The sequence below is a fragment of the Haemaphysalis longicornis genome, unplaced genomic scaffold (assembly GCF_048455015.1).
Source record: "Haemaphysalis longicornis isolate Haplotype H1 unplaced genomic scaffold, Haemaphysalis longicornis Haplotype H1 scaffold_12, whole genome shotgun sequence".
NCBI classification, from domain to species: domain Eukaryota; kingdom Metazoa; phylum Arthropoda; class Arachnida; order Ixodida; family Ixodidae; genus Haemaphysalis; species Haemaphysalis longicornis.
The window spans coordinates 98,793,764-98,820,790 of NW_027526225.1; the positions used below are offsets into that span (position 1 = coordinate 98,793,764).

Sequence of the window (27,027 nt, forward strand, 5' to 3'; positions counted from 1 at the left end):
CCGATGCATAAATTTTTGACAGGATCGAAGTCTGATAGATTATCGATTCTGAATTGCTATCGCCAGTTCTGCCGTCCGTGGTAATGTAATGGACTGCATAAGAATTTGGGAGTTGAGTGGGAAGACAGAAGTACATTATGTTCACAAATTTTACTGTATTGTCCATTTTTTAATGGACCGAACCTTTCCTTTTTTGTTCATTTAGGTGATTTGTTGTCCGCTTCTGGCCAACCTCCGCTGACTTATCTGTTTTCTGAGTCAAGCGCATGCTCCCTTGTTTTTATTTTGTATACTGCACAGGTTTCTTATTTGGTAGAGTGAGTGTTACTCCCCGTCTTCCCTAGACAAGAATAACCTTCTTGGATGTCGAGTGTTCTCGATGTAATTAGAAGGTTCCAGATACAATCACGAAGGAAGATAAATGCTCGCAGGGCCCGATTCGTGCATCGCTCGATTCGATGCACGCGTTGACTGCTCCTTCGCCGTTTGTGTATTGAGTTCTTAGCGGAGCGCAAGTTCATCAAATAAAGTTTGTGCCTTGAAAAAAACCCGTGTCCTCCTTGGCTAAGTGACAATATATATCTTTCTGTATTTATGGCCACGCTGCTATTTATTGCTTCATTATAATAGCACTTAATCGAACAATTTGTATTTCGCGTGTGTCACGTGTTGGTAGTTTTATTTGGGTTATCTTGAAAGTGCAATAAAGTGACTCTTAAATTCATTAGCTGTATTCTGAACCTTCGTAATTTGTAGTCTTACCCGCGCTGCCAGCACCACTTGTTTGTACGTGTAAATGTCCAGCCCTTCTCAAGCCCAATCTTATAAGGACTTTTGTCTGTGCCCTAAACACTGCATCCAAACCAATGTCGAATAAGGGTTGACATGTTGCCACAATGCGTTTATCACCGCTCCGAGTGCACCTACACCAATCTGCTCTTGAAGAGGCGGCCTTTCACTTTATGTGCCCCTCCCTCAGACGTCTGCATGCCAAAGCTGAGGTGCGTGTCTATTTATTTACTGTTTTCACATACTGGGCCGCTTTGGGGCTGGCAAAAAGTTTGAATGCACGCCTTTTTTGGGCTGTATATTTTGTTTCCAAAAACTTCGGCAACGTTCTGGAGCGGGATTTTAGTTTTTATGCCGTGCTGCATTAAAAGGACCACGAATACAAAATACAAATTTGGTTATTTGAACCGACTGCTTTGTCTCGGTAACAACGCTACCAATTTTATAATCGAACAAATAATAAAACAAGTCGTCACCGAACAACTGGAGACTTTAACGAAAAGGTTTGAAGCAGTGGCGACTCCCTAGCAATTTTCCGGCAACTTTCTATGAGGCTACAAATCCCCGCATTCTGAATTCCTCCTCCACTCCAGCCTGCAGTCGAAGCGACCCTTGAAAGCGATTTTCGCATGCAAATGCATTGCGGGATCCTCCAATCAGCCGAGTCGAGGAAACGCGTGGAGTGGAGGACTGACTCGGAATGCGGCCAGGAATCTTGTTTGGGTGATTGACGGTCGTCGAATTAACCCACCGCAAAGACATGACTGGACGATCGTAGTGGGGCCTCTAGTTCCGTTTTATCGCATCACTTGAATGGTAACGTTCAGTTAGCACACTGAAAATTGTTTTAAAGCAAAGCTTTCTACCTCTACCAGCCAACGATTCCTTCGTGGCGGGAGGGACAAGAAACTCCGAACGCGGATGGGGAGGGAGAGGGCGGTTTCAACTCCCGCAACACAGTGTAGATGTCGCGGCAATAGGGCGCTAATACTGGCGGGCGCGTCAGCGGTACGGCTTTGTCGTCTGCTTTAGCGACTGTTGTTTTTGGTCTTTCTGGCGTGCTTCGTGTCCATTGCGCGCTTACTTCGCACGGCTTGATTAACTTGTTCGACAGCACCTCCTGGGTAACCCGAACCCCACGGAATTACGTGGTCGTGTAGCAAAGATACGTTAAGGATTGGTTTACAGGGCGGGAAAACAAAATGTTAAGACCACATACAGACATCTGGCCGCTTGAGAAATGGAATTCGTTTTGCGGAATGCTTGTCGCGAATGGGAATCCGTTTTCTAAATTGAATACCAATTCGGTTGTGGTTTAACAAGTATTGCAAAATGCTAACGGCGCAATCACTAGCAATTGTAAAAGCTCCCTCAGCTTTCTCGCAGTTCTCGGAATCACTAAGTTCACATGCCGAATTGTTTCGGCGTCTGCGCTTGTGTCGCGCGGTGGTGTAGCCCCGAGTTAGCACATCAGGGTGGCTATAGGTGTTGTGCTGTGTCACCCTTCGAAAGACGCTCCTTTCCGTTTTCTCTCCCTTCCGACTCACGGCCGGGCTACAGCGGCGGACGACGCCGCCGCTGTAGCCCAGCCGTGAGTCTGAAGTGAGAGAAAACGGAGATAAGCGTCTTTCGAAGGGTAACGGCTGGCAGAACCCTACGAATTACAGGGTAACGGCTGGTAGAACCTCCGGTTTCGCTCTTTCTAGAGCCACGTGTGTGAATTCAAGTGACGTCGCTTGGGCAATTGTGGGTGTCGTTTAAAGCTTTGCTCCCAACCATAATCACAGCGTCGATTGGAGCCAATTCTTTAGTGCTGGCTCACGTGACGTCACTCAAGCTATAACATTCCCCTGTATATCGAAATTTGAAAGCTTTTCAATGTTTCTTTCTAACCGGAAATGACGACAAAAAAATTCCTGCAGTTTGTCGTATTTTTGCGTGTTGTACTGTCGTCTTGTCCTATTCCTGTCGTACCGTGATTCTGATGTTCTGTCGTGTGTGGTACTCCTGCCGTGATTGTGATGTTCCCTAGTGCCGTATTCCTGTCTTGTCTTAATCCTGATTTTCCATCAGTAGTTGTACATGGTTTGAATGTTATTTCCCATTAAGTGAGGGGGGGTGTAAATGCAACAATAAATTTTAACGGACAACACCAGGTAAATTAATTATAAATGATAGAATGGAGTCTACACGTACGTAGTATAACATGTTGCGCATTCAAGCCCCCTCCTTACATTGAAATAGAAGTTTTTCTGTTGCCTAAAAATGGAAAATTGACAAACTAGTTCTCCTCTACTCTCCTGCCACGTTCTCAATTTTAAAACTGTATGTTTCATTTCTACATTAAATGTGTGCAGAGGAAAGTGGATAAAATATTTCTCTTCCATCGGATGTCTTGTTGAGGCTGCTGTCTTTTGTGTGGACAGCTTCACGTATCGCAACATGTTTTGTCATGACAGCTGCCTCTGTAGTAACGACAGAACGGCTATGTCACGACAGTATGATGGCTGTAGTAGCGACAGGCAGTTCTGTTATGACTACAGGAATGTTCGTCGCTGAAAAACATGAGGGAAGCTCACACTAATGCGTAAGACTTAAAGGTAGCAAAGCTGTACGCGTTTTTTCTCCTTTTTGCCTCGCGGCGTTGTTTTAGCCTCGCCGCTGTACGAGGGATCACACGTGGATGTTCGTCTTCCTCCTTCGAACACGGTTCTGCGCCACACGTGGCCTCGTGGCCTTCCTTCGCGGCCCGCGCTTATCGCTGCGGCGGCGGCCCTCGCCTTCCTCCGCCACGTGGTAGGGGTGGTGATATATTAAGAAAGCAAGGAAAAGGAAAAATTGGGGATATTGTTGAACTCAATGGGGAGTTCACCCTCGTACAACCCAGTCCAGGGAAGGGAAGGGGGTTTCAAAGGATAGGAAGAGAGAAAGAGAGGGAAGAAGGGGGTGAGTGGGGGACAGTATGTCGCGTTCGTCTCGTCGAAGGCTCGATGGCTACGAACGCTGCACTAGTCCTGTCACAACTAGGTGATGGAAGACCTCGCGTCGAAAGGCGTCCAGACCCGTTGGGAACAGGAAGTCTTCCAGCTTGTGGCTTGGTGCACCGAGTCACTGGAGTGTGGCCCGGAGTCCCTCCCTCGCGGTGTCATGCTCGCGGGAAGAGCACAGTAAGTGCCAGGCAATTGCGGAAAGGGGTGTGGTTTGACCTCTAGCGGCGGTGAAGGGTAAAACTGGTCAACCCACGTAGACTACCCGAGGTACCGTGTAGGCTCCAAAAATTGACTTTGTCGTTACGACATAAATGTGTGTAGTAATAACAATTAGCTTTGTCATAACAACAGGACTTCTGTTCTAACAACAAAGTTTTTTTGTCGTACGACAGGAATTCTTGTTAGGTTTTTGCGATATTCCTTCAGTCATTTTAGATTGGGTTGCGTTTCTTTTTGTTAGAAAGGTCTTCTGTGGCTGGAATGGAGCTGGGTGAGGTACAGAAGCGTAATTCTTTCAAAATAAACAAAGTTGTGTTCTGTCTCCATGGCCAGTTTAAGTCTGGAGGCGTAACATTGCTCACCCACGAGATATTCTTCCGGGGGCAGATGTTCTCATAGCCGAATGTCATGTATTTTTCATTGTATACTTAACTCTCGCGCACAAACGCGGGTGGTCTTGTTCGCCCTGGTTGTTTAGTTGAGTAGTCGAACTGGTACACCAGGCCACTGTGGTACGACTGCTTTTAACACGTACCCCTCGTAGCAGATGCGTTGCACAAGCCTCGCTTCTCTCCGAACGTCCGCGTCGACCGGTTCTTCGTCTTCGTCTACTTTCGGTTCCCGTAGACCAAGCCGTAGCCGCTCGTGGAGCCACCAGCCTCCGCCGAGCAACGAAGACATCCACACGAACAGCAGGCAGGCCTGCAGGGAGAGTGCCAGAGCCTCGATGCCAATGCCGCTCCTACCGAGGTTGAACGGGCTCCAGTGGCTGTCGGCGCTCGTGTTCTGCTCGGCTGCTGCGAGCACAGGATGCAAGCATCGCGTTCAGTCACTGCAACACATCTTAAGAGCATAAAAACAAAGACGAACATCTTGTTTCGCCTCACTGTGAACAAGGCGAAAGTTTGAGATATTCAATTTGACTTTGTGAGTAACCGCAACTTTTACTATGAAGTGATCATTGGTGTGCTCGTCGTCAAAATTACATGCGGTCATTAAAACAAATCACCCAGACACATACAGGTGTCTAACTCAGACTCACAAATAATGTTTCACTGCAGTATTTGGGCAAAAAAGGCTCCTTATCAACTTCCTGATATGGGCACTGTTGTCAGTATGAATAATGTTTGCTCCGATTGGCGAATGTGATGATAACCTTGGTAAACATAATCTGAAATTCTTCCCACAAATGGTAAAACACTTTCCTGAAAACAAATATCGCGATTTCTGAACCAGCATTACTGAAATACCTACAAACCTATCGCTTTTATCTCCTAACCTATTTTTTTCCTCCTACATCGCTCTTCCTAACTTTTTATACATTTTTTCGCAAGGGTTATATCTGCTTTATACACCGGCTACTGCCTTTGGTGACAACCTCCAGAGCTGCGCGTCGTCTGACGTGCGTGTCAAAAAACGAGCAAAGAGAGGCAAGTACTCGCTCAAACCGCGCTATATCCCTAACCACGCTGCCGCGCCGATCCCCTCAGTACAGGTCAGTATTCTTTCTCAGAGCCACCTGGTAGCGGACACCTGTTCCGTTAATCACAGAAACATTAAGAGGTACTACTAGGAAATGTAACATACCTGCACAGCAGCGCATACCCGCGGTAGTGTGTTGACGAATGCTTACCCCAGGGAGTTTTGCGTGTCATGTGGGCCGCAAACCTCGCACACCGTTATATACCGACCTAAGCAGCACATACGCGCAAAGGTGCATTTGCAAACGCTTTTCCCGGGGATTTTTCATGCCGTGCCAATCCCGAAACTCACACAATGTGACCAACATTTAGAAACAGTCGTTAAAATCTTCGTGCGGAAGCCCTTAGCACAATGGTAGGAGAGAAGATGCCATGCCAATGGTTATTGTTGGCGACTTCTATGACATTGACACTGTAAAACCATGACGACCGGGACGGTTCTTGGCCTCTACCAGGGACAACTTTGGAATCTAGGATACGACTTGACAACCTTGAAGGACAGACCACGATTGGGTTTGGTGTTGGTCAAGAATGTAGCCAAAGTTGCAGCAGAACCCATTACGGAGTATCATAGCAACCACGACGCAATTGACCACTACCATTGTTCTAAAAGTATTACATCACTGCAAACCTCCATCGGCAGTTGTAGTGATTTCGAAGGTTTAGCTGGATATCCACTTTCACATGATCGGGATGGCAGCATAATATTTTAGCTTCTCTTTTTTGGTACCGATTACAATTCAAGGAAACAGCATCATCGCACAAAACACCTTTGACCCTACTGTTCCTATGAACAAGAGGCTATTATATGGAAATGTTTGCACGGTTTGTGCAGGTCAACATTGTTCAATGGAGAGGGAACGTGCTACAGTTGAGGTGAAATAATAGATATCCCCTTTTAACAGGGCTTTATCAAATAAAAACACACGCAGGATTGATTTTTGTAAGTACAAATTAGAACTGCCACAGTTAAGTGAGCAGACCATTTAAAAGTGGTGAGATAACTGTACACAGACACATGCTGTTATATGCTACCTGCAGAAGTGTCACGGCCAGCCTGGCAGTCGTGCTCACCTCGTCTACGGCACCACCGCCGATAAACGCATTCAGCGATTTCTACCATCTTCATTCCGAGTGTTAACTGTGAAAAAAAAAACATCGGCTGTTACATGCCCTCCGCACGTGGCGTCCGTGTCCTTTGGCCCTGTGCACTGCAGCTGGTAGCTACGACACACCCTTCGTTCATTAGTTGATGTGTTAGTTTGGCAGTTTCCCTCGTCTAGGTCCGTCCAAGTCAGGTGGTGTTTTATTTGCCCATGCTGCCTTTTTATATTGCTCCAATCGATCATCCCCGGTCTAAGTTTACGCGTCATGTTTATCGAACGAAAGAAACGATGACTCAGGGGAGGTACCCTGCTCAATCAAGTGAATATATACCTGTGAACCCCCCCGGAGCAACGCTAGAACGTTTTGTTGTTGTTGTTGTTGCTGTAGGTTACGCCAGCACTCACCGCTGCAGCAGTGACGGACAGCAAATCCGGCGTGTCCCGGGAACACCGACCCGGGCGTTTTGTCCTCCGCGGATAGTAGCTGGTGGCAGAAGTAGCCAGTTCCCCCCCTGGTCGCCATTTCCTCGCAGGCCGTCCGAACCCACTCTAGGGCGACCACTTTGGCAACACCCACAATCAGCGCGGTGGGCGGGAACCCGCTGGCCACGATGGCCATTGCCATGTGCAGCGTGTGGAATTTGGCGTTCTCTAAGATACGGTCCAAGGTCAGCACCAGGCATCCTGCGTGCGCCAGGCGCTTGAATTAGCGGGCGTGAGACAAGACGCCCTTGAAATGTTTATGCTTTTTAAATGCGGAGCATTTCTTAGGTTCACGATGTCACTCGTCGATGTTGTCGGCGCCGTCCACACACTCACTGCGCATGCGCGTCGCGTCGAGGCGCAGGTGCGCGTCTCTCCCCCGTACCCTCCTCGCTCTCAACAACAGCTGCGGCGGTGCGAGGGGAGCGGGAGGAGCGCGTGTACCCCGTGCGCTCCGTCGCTCTCAACAACAGCTGCGGCGGTGCGGGGGGGAGCGCGTCTGTGCGCGCATGCGTCGTAGCTGCCCGTTAGCTGCGTCGCGCTCAACAGTAACGGCGGCAGGGCGTGTACACGTGATAACGGCGTGGTGGGTGCGTGGAAAGTTCGCGCGCTTGTGTACGGAAGTGTGCGCATGCGCGTCTCTCCCCCGTACTCCTCTCTCTCGAACGCGGGCGGTGTGTATATAAGCGGCGGAGCGCGCGTTCGGAATTCAGTCAAGGGCGTCTTTGCTTGGCTTTCGCTTGACTTGACGCTTTGCTTGACGGCACCAAGCAATAAAGACAGACTTTAACTTTACACTCCTTGCCTTCGCTTCTCCTTCATTCAATAAATAAGAATAATAAAGACGAAATAACAATTAGGCATTCCCAAACCATACCCAATTACGCAACATTCACGCGATACCCCCACCACTCTGCGACGCATTTACTCGAGTTCCCCCCGTGGGAAGATGCGGGCGGGTTTTTTTACAGGAGCTCATAAAAGCCCGTTGTGGACATGAGGTTGCCATTTGTAATAGAGTGTATTACGTACACCATTTAAAAAGGTAGGATCAGCAAGGGGCAGCCTCTAGTCTCGCGCTGAGCTCGAATTTAACTACTGAAACGACGGTGAATTTTTGAGTGGCACTCACCGCCGACGCAGTACACGAAGATTGTACCAATGACGGCTGGGCTCTGTCTGTTTTCAATGTATCCGATGATATGGGCCGACAGAATGCCGGTTCCACCGAAAGAGAGCGCGAGGACGGCCAGTGCAGCTGGTAAAAGGAAGGACGAAAATTAGACTGGGGTAATTTTGTCATCGTTCCTTGGACAGCTCAGAGAAGTTTCAATCTCCTATGCCAAAGAATTGGATATTAAAAGTTCCTTTGTGAAAGGTGAGCCATTTTTCCCTCGGGGCTGTTAAGCCCACAAACAATCGCAGAGGAAAATACAGGTAGGAATTGTGTACTATAGTGCAGCGTCATTGCCGGCCGCTTGTTGACTGTGACCAGTGAGAATAACCAAGTGGGCTAGGAATGCTAGATATGCGCCCGCATAGGGCTTCAACTCCACTCATCTGCCATACTTCGTGCAAAGGCGTTGAGCTAGCGGAGCTGAATTATCTTTTCCGTTCCCGTTAATACCTCCTCATCAATATGTTCTTACATTGCATTGATAGAAGCAGATTAGCTGTTTAAAGGAGTACTGACACAAACTTGTTGTGCAACGTTTTTTCGCTGCTGTGGGTGCCTGCCAGCCCAGTAATCATAGAATAGCACATTAGATGTCATCTAACGCGTCATCGATATCGCTGAGCTTCAGCCCTTTTATTTATTTGAAACAACCAGCTTCTGATAACTTGCTTACTCAATGCTGGTTTGGGTAGTGTTGGTTTTGACAAAGAAAACAGGTTGTAAGTACTTGCACACTTTCAAACCTTGAGGTATACGATGTCAGCAGTGACATCCTTTGGGAAGTTGGCAAAACCGATAATCAGTGTTAGCTTCATGCTAGCATTCAAACTGTGCCATCAAACAGGGCAGCAGGCTCCACTCGCACAATCATGCTTATTGGCGGTAGCTTTTGTCTGCGCCCATCAGTTACACCAATTGGTACCTGTAGCGTCATAATGGCTGTGAGATAAAGTGGATAATGCGCCGCAACTATTGCATCTGCATTCCTTATTATGTAGCTTATCTTTTAGAAGTTTGTGTTAAAGTTGGCATGGTTATCATTCCGACATGGCTATCCTTCTAATGAACCAAACTTTTGTTTTGTCTTCATTTTCTCTTTACAACGCAAAAACGTGGCAAGGCTTCACGTATGAAAGACACATTCGAGTTTCATATTTGGTTACCGCGTTTCCGAAATGCAGCGATGTAACAAGCCTGTGCTCAAAACCAGTCGCAGCGCCTTGAACAAAGCAATTGCACGCAGACAACCATTTCCTGCGAAGTATACTGTGTAGTAACGTGTTATCATTACTCGTTTAGAATGGAATAAAAAGTGGATAAATAACCGGTATACTCATCCGTTCGTTTATTGATTGATTCTATGTGTCCACATGCCTCTACACTGTCAAACGATTTAAGCACTTAAGGGGAATTTTTTTTTGTATATAACACCCTTACACCCTAGCAAATACACAAAAAACTATTTTAAAGGGTGTAACTTAATAAAAACAAGAAACTAGCTTTAAAGGGCGTTTGTTATTACGCCCTTTAAAGGGGTGTTTTTATGGTGTTTTTGCTAAGGTGTTAGACACACATTGCCCTTAAGGGAGTAAATTGTATGGTGTAGCCACCGCGAGCCAGGACAGAGCGCGACGTACCCCAAGAGATGGCCGACACCTTGTAGAAGATGGCGAAGACAACGCCTGCTGAGAAGAAGGCGACCACGTAGAGGATGGCGTCGAACATGAGATTGAGTGTGCAGTAGAGCGACCCCGAGAAGCCAGTCATCAGCTGCAGCTCGGTCATGCCTGAGAGCTGCTCGCTGGCGGGAAAGTGCACGAAGCCGGTCACCAGCATGGCCACCGCCAGGGGGCAGCCCAGAGACCACGTGGCCAGCATGCTCGAGGCGGCGCTGTACGCGCTCGGCAAGGGGCCCTGCGCCCATGCGAAGGCGCGGATGTTGGCGACGACCCATCGGAGCAGTCACTTGAAACCTTAGTTGACGACACCCCCCTTGAGTTTTATGCTAATATATCCTAGATGGTAGTCTTTTCCTACAGTCGCGGGCCGCCGTGAGCGGCGCCATTGCCGCTAGCGACGTTCCTCACCTATTTTGCTTAGCTAGCTATATGGCTTCTTTTTTGTCTCGAAGCAGTAAAGGTTGCTTCATCGCAAGAAGACGCTGTGGGAAGGGGTGCACCCTTTACAGGCCGCTTGCTTCGTTGTACTGGCGTCATTTCCGTGGCGGATATGACGTCAGTCAAATCTTGGTATATCCAGGAATGAAACACTTTCCTGTTAAAACATAGTTAAAAGTGTCTTAACTGCAGGTTAGCGTCCAAGTAGTACTACTATGAAATGGAACTATCTTCTGTGACGTCATAAAAAAATCGCAGAAAAATGGCTGGGGAGTCGCCACTGCTCCAAGTATTTTCTTTAATTTCTCGGGTATTTCGTGTAATGTATGCTGTGAAATTGGTGTCATTGTTATAAGGACAAGGTATTTGTCATAAAAAAACGTATTTTGTCTTCATAGCCCCTACCAAGGGGCACTAACTTCAAGGGACACACAAAAATTTTGTGAAGCCTTATCTGTGGCCACAGCGAGCACTTTAACTGTTATAAATTATTTCACTATCTTGTGCAAGTGTACAGCCTTAGATCATGTTCAGTGGGTGACAAAATAAAAAAGCAATGCGCCATTCGCGGATGTTGATTTGCCAAGTTTTGTTAAGTTTTGCGATGTTTTCCTTGCGAGAATTTGCGATCACTTATTTGGTTTTACTAGGCTGAGTGTTGAGGGGTGAGGCCAAGTGTATCAATATTTCACAAGGCATCAACTATACCGTAATGGTGTCACACAGGGTCGCGCTGTCTTTCTGTGCTCTCTCAGCCATATGAAGTTTCATTTTTAACATCCATTCGGTTTAATATAGGTGCTTTGTTCGGGTTAAACAAGCCAGCGATCAACTACATCCAGCGCTGGGATCTTCGATTCGGTGTTCAAATCAGACGTCAGCGAATCCGCGATGGCGATTGTGCGAGAGGATAGTATTTTCGTACGCTCTTTTCTCGTTGAAAATGCACATAAACTACTCGAAAAGAAAGCTGAACACGGAAGCGTGCATTGCCGCTTTAATTTTTACAACTCGTTTCAATGCCCCCGAAATGCGGGGTAATGAAATGGCGCTTACAGAGTCTAAAAACCCGGACGTGTCCACGGTCGCCACGTTGCCCTCGTCGCCGTCGTCTTTGGAGGTCTCCTTGCCCTGGTTGATATCGTTGAACTGGCTGTGAAGGGCGACCACGGTGCGCATGCGTGCTGCGGAGTCATTCGTGTGCACCCGGAGCAGGGTGTTGCTGAGCAGGTCGAATGTCAGGGAGCGGCTGAGAGACGCGTAGGGGTTGAACCACGCCTCCGACCTGAAAGGCCATCACCTGTCTCGTTCTCTACCCTCCTCTTATTCTGGCCCTGTCTCTCTTTGCGATAGTGTGCATTGACTCGCTCGTCCCGTTGTCCTAGCGCTTCAATTATTTGTCATGTTCTACCAACAGGCCCAAACCAGCATCCTTGCGCAACGTCGGCTCGTCCCCAAAATCAGACAAACTTCTAACTTCCCTTCATCCGAACTGAAGCTGCTCAAGTGCATGCATAAACTTTTGTGAGTCTTCATTTCTCATGTTAGCGAATACTGCGGCTTAGCTGTTTGGTATAATGCGCAGACGAATAAAAATAGCCCGGGGGCATTCAGGGGCACATCACAAGTCACTGCAGTCATGTGACATAGCTTCAATGCAATTATCAGTAAACAGAATGTACTGTCAGCCTCGTGTTAGTTCAGGCGTAGCTTACGCAAGGTAAACGCCATCTGAACCGGCTTAATGCCTTAGTCATCACTTTGAACTGTTTTGTCACAACATCGAATCCGTGAGAAGAATAGCGCCAGGGTAACGGTGCTCTTAAACGAGCTTTCCTAGTGAAAAACGAGTTCTGAAACTGACCACTAAGCTCGGAATCTTGAGCTTCAGGCTCCAAATTCTGACGTGATAAATTCAATATGCAATTTTTTGCGACTCTCTCCCATTTTTGCGACTCCCTCCAGTGGTCAGAAAAAAAACTTCCGCTGGGGTGAGCTCACACCAGTTCCCTCTTTGATGCATCTGACGGAGGACGGAGGTCTAAATTTGCCATTCACTTGTGCCATAACCAACGTTACCAGAGCAGCGGTAAGGGGGGCCACAGGAGGAAGTGCACCTCTAACGCAAAAAAAAAAAAACAGCGTGCAAATAAAACGGAGACACAAAACCCGAAATGTGGCCTACACGTATGGAATATAAGCTTACAGCACCGTATTTATTCAGTAATAAGGCGGTCACGATTTGAGGCCGAAGGAGAGTTGACGGAAGAACATGCTAGAAAATTTCTTTCGATGGCCACATTGAAAAAAGTGCGAAAGCCAACTGCATAAAGGCATATGGTACATACAACAACCCTACCATCAAAAGCTATCATCTTCTGATGCGTAGGTGCTTTTCTTGCTGTTGCCGTGCCCTAAAAGTTCCCCGTGTCTGTATAATTGCATTATGATGTAAAATGATAGTGTGCTGTGCGTCTTTCCCTCTGCCTTCCACGACACCGAAGCGGACATTACAGTTTTTATCTCAAATACACGGCAGGGGTAAACTCTGAGGCCAATATTTTTTAGAGAAAAAAATCCTAGCCTTATTAGATGCAGAGCATCTGATTCACTCGCCTTGTCCCTCCGGCGTCGTCGTCGTTGTTGTCGGCGTTGTCCACCCCTCTGCCATTCTCCTCGCTGCGCGAGCTGCACTCTCCGCCGCTCTCCGCCGCTCACCCCCTCTCCTCTCCGATAACGAACACTCTCTCGCGAGGGGCATTGGATTGGATTTGATTGGATTGGATTGAATTGGATTGGATTGGATTGGCTTGGCTTGGCTTGGCTTGGCTTGGCTTGGCTTGGCTTGGCTTGGATTCGGTTGGGTTGGATTTGGATTGGATTGGATTAAAGTGGATTGTGTTGGATTGTGTTGCGTCATAGCCGCGGCAGACGCGCTGGGGCCGACGCATGTGCAGTACTCTCTCTTCCGCGGTTTCCTCTCCTTCGGGCGCGCTGCGCATATAACCGGTGTGCCGTTCTCCGGCGAAGCAACATCCACGCTTGGCTCAAACACCTAGAGTCCACGCCGCTTTACAAGTACGCCAACGTCGTCATCGACTGGGACCAGCTTACGCAGTCCCCTCAACGTTATGCGCGCTATAAAATGCGTTCCCTTCGCCGCTCCACCTATGCGTCGCATCTACACAGGGGTTCCCGCGAGGGGAGGTGGGAGTTTTATTTGAATAAATGGGCTGCGGAACGCTTACTATCAACTTCGAAACCGTTCGCGCACTGACGGTCGCTCACCTGTTGCTCTTGAATGAGGCCCCGAGAACATATCCCTGGGTGTAGGCTTCAAAGTCTTGGTCGGCCAGCTTAAGCAGCCACTCCTCTGCGCTTCGGCTGATGTTTGCCGGGCGGACTCCCTGCTCCTTAAGCAGAGCCCGGTACGTGCGGGTCAGCTTGCTGCTGGCACCTTTGTCCTCCTGCATGTCGAAAATTCACTGTGGGATACTATTTAGGTGTCCCTCAAGGCATGTCAAAGCAACAACCAGTATTGTAGCAGGGTAGGCCAATTCAGCACGAAGTTTGTTTAAAGCTAAGCTATCTATGCCTCAATGACTGCGTCCGTCGAGCGGCAAAACTCACTACACAAAATTCAACGTTAGACAAGTGACTCAAAAAAAAAAAACGCCTCCAGTGTTTGGAATCTAATCAGGGAACCTCGCATTATCTATCCAACTCCTATCCCATTGCGCCCTTCTGATATGGCCGAGGCAGATTGGATTTTGAAGCGACGTTTCGTTTGCCTCACTTATGGCGACCGTCCGAACGAAAACGCGCTGCAGGAAAGCCAGCTTTCTCGGACGATGATGATGATGATCTTGGGTGAAGTGAAAGACGGTTGAAACGGGAAGTTTTCTGGTTGAAACGCAATTCCAAAATATGAATCGTTACACCCGAAACGCAATGCAGGAAAGGCCACTTGCACAACGGGTTTCCGCAGAGGCACGTCAAGCGCAGGTGCAAGCCACACTTTATTCATGATGAAATGTAACAGCGCAATAAACACGGAAAAAATTCACAAGACGGGCGCTGACTCGCAACTAGTGTTTCATTGGAAAGGAACACAAATCTATAGCCGACACATACAATCTGACTTGGTGAAAACAAAACCTGAAACTTCTGATGAAACCACGCAAAGGCCTGAGAACGGTTATTCGTTATTCCCAATTCCAGCGCGCTTGTTAACTTCCTCACTGACAACAACCACAGGCATTGCTACGCCTTCAGTGTGAACATTGAAGACCTCTTCTATTCTTTACCTCATGGTAGCCTCATTGAGGCGGTAAAGACTTCCATTACAGAGGATAATGATGAACATGCCTTCCGATCCATATGCGGTATTTCCGTTGAAGCTTTTCTGGAGCTACTTGGCTTCTACCTGCGATCCACTTCCGTGGGTTGGCAAAATAGGCTGTACATACAGAGGTCAGGGGTATGCGTTGCGTCGAGCGTGGCACCGGTTTTGGGCGAAACCTTTCCTAAGTTTGGTTGATAAGAAAATTGAAAGTTGTTTGGCCGGACTCCTCAAAAAGATATTTAGATATTTGGACGATTTCCTGATTTTCACGGACGCGGCAGATTAACGCAAGAAAGTCGCTGAAATTCTAAAACTATTCAAGGCGAATGGTTCGGGGCTTAACTTCACGGTTGAAGTTCCCAAGGAGCATAGCCTACAATACATTGACCTCAACTTAAAGTTTAAAGAGGATCATGTATGTTTTGGGTATAGTCCCCGATCACCCAAACCACTCCTATACCAGGGATCCGCCCATTCCAAAAATGTTAGGAGCGGCATATTAATGAACATGCTCCGATCAACCTTAACAAAGTCGTGTGTGCATGAATTTAGGGTGAGTTTTGAAGCCGAGGTTAATAGGCTTGACGCAGCCGGCTGCCACGAGTATGCCATTGCGCAAACCTGCGAAAGGCTAATGAAACTTGTCAAACGCAAACTGGACCATCAGCAAGAACGAGATATAATGACGGAGAAAATAACAGTCATTCCATACGTGCACCACTTATCACATGGTTTAAAGAATGTAGCAGGAAGATATGGGGTGAATGTCGCATTCTCAGTCCCACTCAGGCTTAGCCGTGTTTGCCCGGCCATACAGACGAAGATAGATCACAAGCTGAGGAAATCAAAAAGAGGCTGCAGCATCAACCACGATTCACAAGTTTGTGCCGTGTCGTACGCGCGTGGTGTACCGGTCGCCCTTCGATTGCGGAAAAGTTTACATTGGGTAGTCGGGTAGATGTGTCAACACGCGCCTGCGGGAACATTTGAATGATCTAACAAAGGACACCTCTTCCCACCTATCAGCGCACTTTCGAGCACGTGGCTGCAAGCCGTGTTTTGATGAATGCGACATTTTGTTCACACAAAGACCAGCTGACACGAGAAGTCATTGAAGCTCATCATATCAACAACAGGCCAGCCGGGTGTGTAATCCAGCCTTCTCTGATGCTGTAGTAGGAGGAAAAAATGGCTGCATCTCCACTCCGTGGATGATGGCGAGGATACGGGGACTCACAATGACACCCAAGTTGCGCCCCGAGTGACATCCGATTTGCGCCCCGACCGTCATTCGATTTGAGGTGCGAGTTGCACCTTGATTATTCCCTAAACGAAACTGCAACTCACGGCTCAAATCGAATTTCGCTTGATTTTCGCTTGATGGTGGTGTGCGCACGGATGGACGCGGACGGACATTGGGAGGTCCTAAGGTACTCCGCCCGTTACAGGCGAGGGAGTAAGCCATTTGACTCTCATGTACTAACTCCCGGTCGTAGCCCAATGGGTAAGACGAATGACACTAACTCTGTCTGGTCTACAAGACGCAGGCTGGAATCCTGCCGGTGCCTGTGTGAATTTTTTGCGATTGTAAATTGTTTGCGCACGGACGCGGATGGACATTACATGTGCCGTCCTAAGGTACTCCGCACCTAAAAGCTTTTTTTAGATGCTTCCTAACTATGGAGCGGTACTCAGGACTTTATGCGGTTTTATCCGATGTTTCCAATTTTGTTTGTTTTCACCACATCAGATTGTACGTGTCGGTTATAAATTTGTGTTCCTTTTCAATAAAATACTAATTTCGAGTCAACGCCCGTCCTGTGAATTTCTCCTGTGTCCCTCGTCCTTTATTGCGCTGTTACATTTCATCATGAATACGTACAAACTCGCCCAACTCTCCATTTTGTTGTAACACATTTTTACGAGCCAATCCCCCAGCCAAACACTTCAAGATCAGGATCATCAGTGTTGCGGTCTTCATTAGAGCACGTGGAAAGTTGGCGTTGGCGAAAGGCGTTTCAACAAGTGTACATAAACGTAGCATCGCGACCATGAGTCAGTGAATCGCCGGCTGCCGTCATGGGCAGACGACAAGGAACGAATCCCCCACCAGGTTAGACTTTAAATCGACTCGGTTTGCGGGAGAAGAAAGCTTCGCGTATTAATGATCTTTGTCGTTAGACGAATGGGGTTTGGTTTTTAGATGCGACGCTGAGGAGCATCTCTTGCCGGCGGCCCTGTCCTGCGTCCGTCGTCGTCGTTGTCCGCATCCGCACAGCTGCGTCTCTCCTCCGCTAGCGCGCCCTCTCCACCAACATCTGTGGCGCGCGCCTGCAGTGCGACGCGAGCGCGCTGTGCGCATGTGCAGCGCCCTCTCTCTCTCCGCGGTCTCCTCTCCTTCGAGCGCGCTGCGCATATAAGGGAAGTGCCGCGCTCCGGCCGGTCTCTCAGTTGACGGTCATCCGCGCTACGCTTGCTCTCTCTCTCTCTCTCTCTCTCTCTCTCTCTCTCTCTCTCTCTCTCTCTCTCTCTCTCTCTCTCTCTCTCTCTCTCTCTCTCTCTCTCTCTCTCTCTCTCTCTCTCATTACCCGACGATTGCTCACGCAATTCGAGTAATCGACCCAACGGAAACGCACAATGGAACCCCCTTCAGCGTCGCATCACACCAGGGTTCCCGCGAGGGGAGGTGGGCGTAATTTTTTTTAACCAACCCTTTACTTTTCATATAACTGGTAAGGTGTAAAAAGATTTAGACCACGTAAGCGCACCAATGAACGTTTCGTTTTTAAAGAGCTTGGATCCATTTAGTGAAGGAATCGCTGAGATTGCAGAATACGAGGACACATAATATCGCAGTTATCAGTCTCAACCAAGTAACCCGATTTGCCGTCCTTCAAACGAACATTTGTACGTATCCTGTCAGACGAGTACAAAAACACACCCCGCCACACGGTATGGCAGGAGGAGGATCGTGATCCTGCTGATCAAAAAAAGGCAGTGGCATGCCATCCTACTCTGCGACTATACTCATGTCCAACTGTCATGGTAAAGCGCTGTTTCCCTCGTCTTGGTGAAAGGAAGTTGTGGATGAGCGCACGATTGAACTTTACGGCGCTACTAACGCAAGTCAACAGCCCGTTGCTTTGTCACCGTTTCTCATTAGGGGCTCACGACCTTACCCATCATCTCGTTCGCTTTACGAACCAGAGAGACATGCGGATAACCTCTCGGCATCACGACGTGAGAACGGGCAAACTATTCCTTCGAGATGGACGCATACATGGAGGAAAGAAAAGGTTAGGAGAGGCCCTGGCATCACGTTTGTGAAGCCGCATGCGCCATGTCGATGAGCCCACTGAGCACAGCACTCTTTCTTATTCTCCTGTTTGATAACAGCTTCGCGGTACAAGCGGTTCGCGAAAGCGAACGCATACGACAGGAGCAGTGTTTGGGTCCGTACAGCACGGCGGTATTTGTGCATTACGTCTCATTAACTGCGATGAATTTCACTTCACAACGAAGGAACGCACAGCGACCTAAGCACTGACTGTTGCTCTCACCAATGCTTAGCGGAAAGGATTTGGCCGGCCGGATGCTGTTGGCGGAGTTTGAATTCGAACTGCCCTAACCTGAAAACGTTTTCCGCAGCGACTGCGCTGTGTTGCCAGCGTAGCGAGGCAGCCACAGTCAGAGCGCCGTAAAAAAACTGTCCGTGGCATTTCGCCATATTTAGCCACCACAGCCATAAAAAACTAGGCAACACTGTCTATGGGCTCGTGAAAAATGACGCCACTTCCTTTACACTTTTTCCTATGCATTGGGATGCTAGGGGCATTTCCTGAGCATTCTTTCCTCCATCGACGCATATAGCATTCTGGGCTTAAAAAAGCCTTGCTGAACGTGATTTCTGAAGCGATGCTCTCTTACGTGCACGACATTCCTAAACTATGGTCATACATGTTTCAGGGCCCCTTCAAGGCTTCGCGAAGTTCGTGTGACTTGCGCACCTGAATAAATGTGGGCCCCTTCGGGTAGTGCCGTGCCAGGGATACGGGCACGGTGATGTCGAGCACCACGTCTTCTTGGGAGAGAGGGGCACTCGCCGCATAGAACGTGATCGCAAGTAGCAGCGGCGACACGAAGAACAGAACACAGGGAACGTAGGGGGAGCGGTACAGACACTTGAGGCGCTTTGTGAAGATGGCGAAGATGATGGCGCCGAGCGATGGCCGCCCCCCTTTGCTGGCAATCAGCTTGTGCACCGAATTGGCTGCGAGGAGGCGAGAAAGAAAGGATGCAAGAGTTAGCCCTGTGGCTATAGCACCGAGCGGCAATCCAAGGGCGTTAACAATAACGCTCGCCAAGACGTCGATTCTGGAGTGAGTGAACCGACCAGAACAATAGTGAGCGGGACAGCTAACAGGCGAGTTGTCAGGGGGCGTCACTTCACTGCCGTTTACAATCACGCCCACAAAGGTGTGCAGCTGGCCGTTTTCTTTGGGAACCAAAGCATCGACTTCACTAAGAGTTCGGTAACACGCCTTTAAGTCGCAGGGGGAAGATACGCAATGGCCTGCATCAGAGGAAGCCCTCTAATGCACGAGGGATTATCATGGCATTTTGTGGCGTCATTTGTGGCGTCATTTTCATGGCATTCTGCCATCACCGAAAAAAGAAAAAACAAAGCTGTCGACCTGCACGTGCTCCATGGAGTCTAATTGAGGGTTAGAGAGTAATCTGTAAAACTCTTAGAGAAAAAGTTTATTAAAGACGATAGTCTTTCTTGGGCTACGTAAACCCAGATATTTTGGTCTGACTGTGTGTCTGTCTGTCCGTCTGTCTGTCTGTGACTCGATTCAGCCACCCGGCCAAAGTAAAACAATGCCTGCGCAATAGTCTTATATAGTCACAGCTAAATCTATCCGTCTAAGTCCGGTGTAACGTTCATACTTGTCAACATTGTTGAAGAAGAACAAGACATTACGCAAATATAAGACAACAAATTAATACAGAAGTGATATTTATATATATATATATATATATATATATATATATATATACCGAAATAAGGGTTGGCAGTCAAGCTAAACCTCGGAAAGCAAAGGGGAGGTTGTGTTAGGTCTTTGAAACAGATAAAGAATTTGGAAAGGAAGAAAGAAAGAAATAATATATATATATATATATATATATATATATATATATATATATATATATATATATATATATATATATATATATATATATGGGTAAATATAGTAGAATGGCTTAAAGAGTAGCGTACCCTGGAACTAATATTAAGTGCAGGTAGAGTAAACAAGACATATTTTGACTCTTACAGAGTGTCTTAGTCGCTTCCGGGGACAATGCGCTCGGTGCAGGAGACCCAAGGTTCAGCCTAGGAAAAATGAAAAAAAAATGCAAGGAAGAAAACTTTCACCGCATACCCAACAAGCTGTTTAGACAACGCATGAAAATCGCGAAAAAGGAACTGCTCTAGATAAGACAATACACGCATCGGTCATGACGACGTATACCGTTATCTCATAAACCACGCATCGGTATACTTTTATATCGTTCGTAGATGCGTTTACTTAGTGTGCAAAAAAAATCATAGCATGGCGGCTCATTCTTCGTTTGCAATTCAAGTATTTGAAGGTTTGAAGGTCGATTGAACGCACTTTCAGCGAAGGTTGAACGCACTTCTAGCTTTCCCGTCTTTCTCAAGTTACTTTTGGAAGGGTTAGTAAGATTTCAGTAGTCCATAAATACCATGCAAAGGAGCGCGTTATACTCTGAGAATGTCTTAATCACTCGATTGACATGGATGTGATCATTGTCGAGCATCCTTTACTAAGCACAGCCTGCTCTTAGGGTCGTTAATAATCTAGGCTGCAACTTATGTACTTACATACATACTTTCGAGAACAACTTGTATACAACTGAGAGTAGGCTGATGGGTCTGTAGCTCTGCCTTTGGTGTCCCCCTCTTGTGAATCAGAATAATGGCGTTTTTACAGGCTATGGGCACTTTTAGAGTCGTTAATCATTCTGAATGTAGTGCAGCAAGCTTTTCCAGAACAATATCCCAATCCTCCTTTAAAATATCGTGGTTATTCCGTTGTCACCTGCAGCGTTTCCTCTTTTCACGCCCTTGAGAGGCTTTTTTACGTTTTTTTTCGTTACTGGTGGGATAAAGAGAGCTAAGTTTCCACGATCAGTAGTTTCTCTGGTCTAACGTCACTGGCGTATAGCCTGGTTTAAAGTTGCTGCTCTACTTTTATTACGTCGTCCATGAATGTAGTCAAGTGTTTGACGAAACTTGTCTCGTCAGGGGTAATATTTGGGAATGTCAAATCGCAGTCACTGACCAAGACAAAATAGAATGTTTGACGCTTGGGAGCCCCCGCGGGTTTCTTGTTCACAATGGAGCGGTCAAAGGGCCGTCTTCAATTTATATGCACATGGTATGTGCATATACGTATGTGCATATATAACGAGCAAATAATTTTTCTACCAACAGGTGGGCCTTCAAAGCATGCATTTGTATAGAGTGATGCAGCCAAATTTCTCTTAGTTGTCAGTCGTTACCGAATGCAGCCCCCGTAAGCTTGTTTTTACCTGGTTATGTATCAGTTACTTTTTTCTGGGCAATTATGGAAGCGTAGCTGCAGTCCACCCCTTTTTTCTCATCATTTGATGTTTAGGGATCTGGCGCGTACTGGTATTCTTTTAATTATCGTGATGCCTGCCATAGAGCTTTTTTTAAGAAATCATGAATCATTCTAGGGGGTCATCTGTGGATTGCAATTCCTAGCAGCTTTTTTACATACTTCCACCAAGCTTCCTTCCCACATCTTCAAGAAAAGCTCAGATAATTTCCTTGATATTGTGTTTCCTTGGCAACAACCCCTCCTGACGAGAAAGTTTTCCCTTTTCCTGTAATCTGTTTTAAGGTTTTTGTAATCTTCGTATCACACCTCCAGACGGCCTAAGCTAGCGGTCTATTTGGCAGTTTTGCAGTGCTTTCGAGACGCAGTTCTTTGCTTTGCAATTTGAGTACTTTTCGTAATGTGCAGAGTCCGTATGTGGCCAAAATTTCTCGATTTCCTTGTTGCACATATGAACGTGATTGGGAACTGCACCCGTCCAGACTATTTTCCCTCTCCCATTCTTTACAAGCAGTTTTCGTCTCTTAAAATGCAGCACCAACTAGCCTAACAATGATCTTCCGCTATACCTTTCAAAATCCACTCCCATTATTTGTCAATTAATTTCGCCAGTTTTCTTTAACCCTGCTTATAAGCTTCCAAGCCCATGCACTTATGTGAGTTACGTGTGCCAGAATATCTCTGCCGCCTACATTTCCTCTTTCAAAGCGAACATATAGGTTTTATTAGTTTCAATGCTCGCAATCTTTTACAGTTTACGACAACAAGCAGAGTGTAATTTTGCAATCGTTACATGTTTATGCATGCGTTATGCACTGTTTAGCACTCTCGCATTCCGTTTAGTTTTTCCCTGCAGGTTGCAATGCCGTCGTCATCGAAGACCAATGCGAACAGGCAGAGAGGACAGTGTGAGGGAAACGGCAGCTTGAATGATTTTCTTCTTGGAAACAAAATGCATGTACAGTGGCGGAAAGTTTCAAAACTCCAGCTTCATTTCATTCCGCACTCCAACAGCAGCTCCGCCAGTTTCCTGGCTATTGTTAAGCCGATGAGCAAAACCTTAGCGTTGCAGGGAAAACTCAAATTCAAACTGAAATATTGGGGGTTTAACGCGCTGATGGTACACATGCTGAAGCCGTCTGGGCTATTAGGCATGTCGAAGTATTGGAGGGCTCCGGATTAATTTTGGCCACCTGGGGTCTTTAACGTGCGCCTAAATACTGACACACGGGCGTTCTTACTTTTCGTCTACATTAGAAAGCAGATAACGCGGCCAGGATTGAACCGGAGTCCTTGTGCTCAGAAGCGCAACACCTTAGCAACTGAGCCAACGCGGCGGGTGCTGGAAGAAAAGGTACAAGGTAAGAACTAGTGGCATTTTGCTTTAAAAGCCCGTGTAAGATGGATCGAAATTGAGGGCTACGTTCTCAACGTGAGGCACTCACATAAGGTAGACGTCCTTCATGGTGGCGACTGTGACGCCTATGGAGCCGATGCCCCATGCGTGAGCATTGCGCTCGAGCACGCCGAACATGCTGGCGAAGCCGTCGCACTTGACAGTGTGCAGGGCGATGAGCACGTCGTCCGCGGTGTCTTCGTCGATGCTGGCTGCCGGGGCAGCCTCGCTCACGGCGCCCATGACGTTGTTCAGCTTGAAGTCCACTGTCGGCTGTTTGGTGATCTTCACCCTGTAGCCCACATCTGCCAAAGGGAAAGAACGGGGGCAGTTAGCGGCAGCACAGAGGCTAACCGAGTGTATTCGAGAAAAAAAAATTAAAATGCTGTTCAGGTGCTTGATGTGACCCTACCAGTACGCAAGAACTTTTCTGCGCTAGAGCTTCGCGAGCTTCTCTGCAACTTCGGCGTCACGTGAAAGAAGTTTAGCTATGAAAGCAGCTATAAAGCTTATGAGGCACGCGGCGTCTTTCTCCTCACACGTCACCCATAGAGTTTCTTAGTAAGTATACTAGAGAAAGCCATGTCGTCGTGGGGGTTCATGGGAAGACCCCCCTTTTTGGCTTGGGCTTGGCATGACAATTGGATTCTTAAGCGGTTTTTGGGATTTGCTTTCTTCACTATGCATTAACACGTTTACGAGCTACAAGGGAGCCGAAATCCTCCCTGTTCTGTGGTAGCCGTGTTCGGTTGATTGATTGATTGTGGTGTTTAACGCGCCGACGCAACGCAGGCGATGCGGCGCGCCGTAGTGGAGGGCTTCGGATTAATTTTGACCACCTGGGGATCTTTAACGTGCGCCGAAATCTCGTACACACGGGCGTTTTTGCTTTTCGCCTCCATCAGAAAAGCGGCCGCCGCGGTAGCCGTGTTCGGTGAAACAGCAGGCAGTGCGTGATCGCACCTGACGTTGCTCACGCCGCAGTCGAAGGACGCATGACTGAGCGGGTAATATGCCGCCGCGAACTTTGTAGCCAACGAAAAGAAGAAACAAAACGTACTTCGACGAAGAAAAGATACGACCACGGGGATACGACAGATACGGGCACTTGTATGTGCCCTATCTTTTCATCGTGCACGACTGTTTAACGCCACGTTTCCCTTTTTACTGTTGAACTATTTGGCGGTCTGTGCACCGGTTCACCACAAAGGCAACGTTTTCATAGGCAAGCTCAAAAAACTTTCCAAACTCTTCAAACAACTTTTTATTTGAAAAGTGGTAAAATTAATAAAATCAGAGTCTCTAATAAGTTCCACCCCCACCCCCCCCCCCTCCCCGCCCCCAAATATTAACATTGTTCGTAACTACAACCTTGGCCAGCGGAATAGCAGGCCCAACCGTTCTGGCAAAAATTCGTTTCACTTCCTTTTTCCTTAGTTTTAAAACATCCTGTTTTTATTTTCCACTTACATCACTGCACACTATTCTTCGTGTTTCTGTGGCACTTTGTTTAAATTTGCGGTCACTAAAACGTTTCAATTCAAGCCAATGATGAAACTAAGGCGAGCGCGATGTATAATCGCGGCCCATGACGACACAGACGGCCTTGATGTGAGCCGCATAGACGCTAGCGCCAGATTCCTCTGAGAAACTCTATGACGTCACCGAAACCTTAAAAAACAGTAACAATTCCGGAATCATGCTGCACGCTGTTGCACTTGCCATGCCGCCTCTAGTAAGAAGGGGTGTATATAAGGCATGGGAAAAGAATGCTCCCTTTTCTGTTGTCCATGCTCGGCTTGTTGGTCAGCCTTGTGCTCAGCAAATCCAGGTCAGGAATTATGGCTACCACGAGTAGTGGTTACGAAGCGAACCTTTCTATGCTTCATTGATGGCGGTTTAGTTACAACAAAACACACAAAAACACTGCAGGAAAGCCGCCTATACACATTGGCTTTCCACAAAGGCAAATCAATCATACCACAAACGGAGACAATTGGGCAATCTTTACGCCCCAAACACGATACGGCGTGGCATTGGAAGACCCATTCGCATTGTAATAGAATCGATTATTACGATGAAAGTTTCACCATCGCATTCGGGTCACTCGGTATTTTCTTTGGGTTCGTTACGCGGGCATTGGCTTTCGACTTTGGCTTAATTGGACTTTGGCTTTGGACTTTGGCAAAGCCAAACTTTGGCTTTGGACTTTGGAAAAGTTGGCTTTGGACTTTGGCAGTTTACATTCTGGACTATGCGACAGCGCATTTTGGACTTGGCTTGACTAATACCCCGGCTACACTAGGGTCTGAATGTCATTTGAACCAAGTGTCATTTGACTCAAATGACACTCGAATGCCATTCGGTATCCACCGTGGTCCACTACGATTTCGATGGCATTTGAAAGCTTTAACAATCGCTCGCCGTGCTGCGAGGCGCTGCTGCTGTCGAGTTCAGTTTTTACACAGTAATGCAACAATCAAATTTGGCAGCAGAATTCGGCATTAAAATAATATCAAATTATAAACAACGTAAGCTTTGACACGGTTTTCGCTTAATTCTGAATCACATTCGAGGTTTTTTTGTTCTGTTTTGTGCTATCTAGGCACACTGGTTTGTTGCTTGCTCGAGTGCTGAGAGTATGGAATCATTACATCTTGATATCATGATTTAAGTGAACGAGAAGTAAACAAAGTCCCGCAATCAAGAATATTTTGTTTGGTTTACGCGTGCGCCAGTAATGTATTTGTTTATGCTGGCTTGGAGCGCTGTGCGCGAGAGTGCTGGAAATGGCATTTGAAAGCCCCAAATGTCTGTCTGGGTGCTCATTTGGCTCGAATGTCATTCGAGCCGAATGGCATTTCAAAACCCAGTGGAGCAACTTCGCATTTGAGTCAAATGACATTTGGTCCAAATGACATTCGGACGCTAGTGTAGCACGGGTATAAGTTTTGCATGAAGAAAGCATCGCGGTTTATTCATCTCTCCCTTAAGAAATAGGCTTTGATTTTTATGGAAACCAACAGAGGTTCACAATCCAATGTGCGCTCCCCTCCAGCTGCGTTTCATCGAAGTTGCACATGGAGCAAATTGAACGGAGGGTAGGAAGGCACTCACGGAACATTCGCTTGAGGTGCGCGGGCGAGGCGTCGCACAGGAGGCTGCCGTTGGCGAGCCCGACGATGCGATCGGCAAGTATGTCCGCCTCGCCCATGTTGTGCGTCGAGATGACCAGCGTGCTAGTCTTGCGCGCCCGACGAATCAGGTCGAGCACGCCGTAGCAGGCCGTAGTGTCCAACGAACTCGTCGGTTCATCCAGAAGCAGGAGCTGGTGTGGCCGCGACATAGACAAAAGGAATTCGTTCAGTACGCTTGCAATGCAAAGTAGATTAGTGCAAAGAGCGTCGTCAATGTGCCAATTTGTTGAGTGTCATCTCCAAGAACTGTGGCAGAGCTGCCAAATTCTGAAGTACGCTTTCGCGCAAGCCTTTTCGCACGTCACTTCAACAGCCAACCCACCGGCAGTGCTACTTTACAATTTTGACGTAAAGTCATGGACAATTGAAGTACGAACCGCGGAACGCACGGCTGAAGATACCGGTGCCGTCACCTGGCAGCGGCCGGAGAAAAGAGGCGGACATGCGCAGTATCGGTGTCGGGGGCGAGGGCGCGTGTCCCACTGCGATATGGAGCCCCCTCCTCTCAGAGATCCCACGCTTGTCTTCTGGCTCTGCCGCAAGAGCGCTGAAACAATTCTGTTAGCGATGCAGCGCAATAGAGAGTATTAGCTGACCGTTTCTGATGGTCCGCTCCGCTCCGATAGCAAGCGGGAGCGCCTCTGCGCATGCGTGGCGCGCTACGGCGCTAATGGCGATACCGGAGCGGGACCCCGTTCCGCTAGCCGGGGCCTCTTAGCGGACCGTCGAAGCAGCTTACGCTACCGCGCGGAATTCCACCATGTCTGTCAACCGCGAGGCGAGCGCGCCACGGCGAACTCCGTTTGGCGAGTTGAAACACGAGCGACGAAGCTGCGAAAGCGCCTCCGAATAGGCAAACACGCAACACACCTCAATGAGCGTACGAAAAACGTCGACCGAGGCACGAGCGTACTTCTATGCAGCCTTGTCTTGGCTACCCCAACTTTGAACGCCTTCTTTTAAAATGTTTAGGACCATTAACCGCGCCAGCGACTACACTGTATTAAAAAGGAGAAATAAGGTACCAAGCATGGTATTTTACATTTGAGCAAGCAAAAT

The 27,027-nt window shown here is 47.7% G+C and overlaps 1 protein-coding gene across 1 annotated transcript in view; it reads right to left on the reverse strand.

Moving 5' to 3' along the window:
- Window positions 1-27,027, reverse strand: part of LOC144163058 (ATP-binding cassette sub-family A member 17-like) — a 72,806-nt gene that overhangs the window by 14,062 nt on the left and 31,717 nt on the right. The window contains exons 12-21 of the mRNA XM_077693849.1: window positions 25,889-26,099; window positions 22,821-23,076; window positions 20,044-20,102; window positions 18,715-18,977; window positions 13,651-13,829; window positions 11,419-11,647; window positions 9,883-10,159; window positions 8,201-8,326; window positions 6,991-7,269; window positions 4,534-4,795 (exon numbers count right to left, since the gene is read on the reverse strand). Coding sequence (XP_077549975.1) covers window positions 4,534-4,795; window positions 6,991-7,269; window positions 8,201-8,326; window positions 9,883-10,159; window positions 11,419-11,647; window positions 13,651-13,829; window positions 18,715-18,977; window positions 20,044-20,102; window positions 22,821-23,076; window positions 25,889-26,099 — 2,141 coding nt within the window. The remainder of the gene's footprint in view (window positions 1-4,533; window positions 4,796-6,990; window positions 7,270-8,200; window positions 8,327-9,882; window positions 10,160-11,418; window positions 11,648-13,650; window positions 13,830-18,714; window positions 18,978-20,043; window positions 20,103-22,820; window positions 23,077-25,888; window positions 26,100-27,027) is intronic.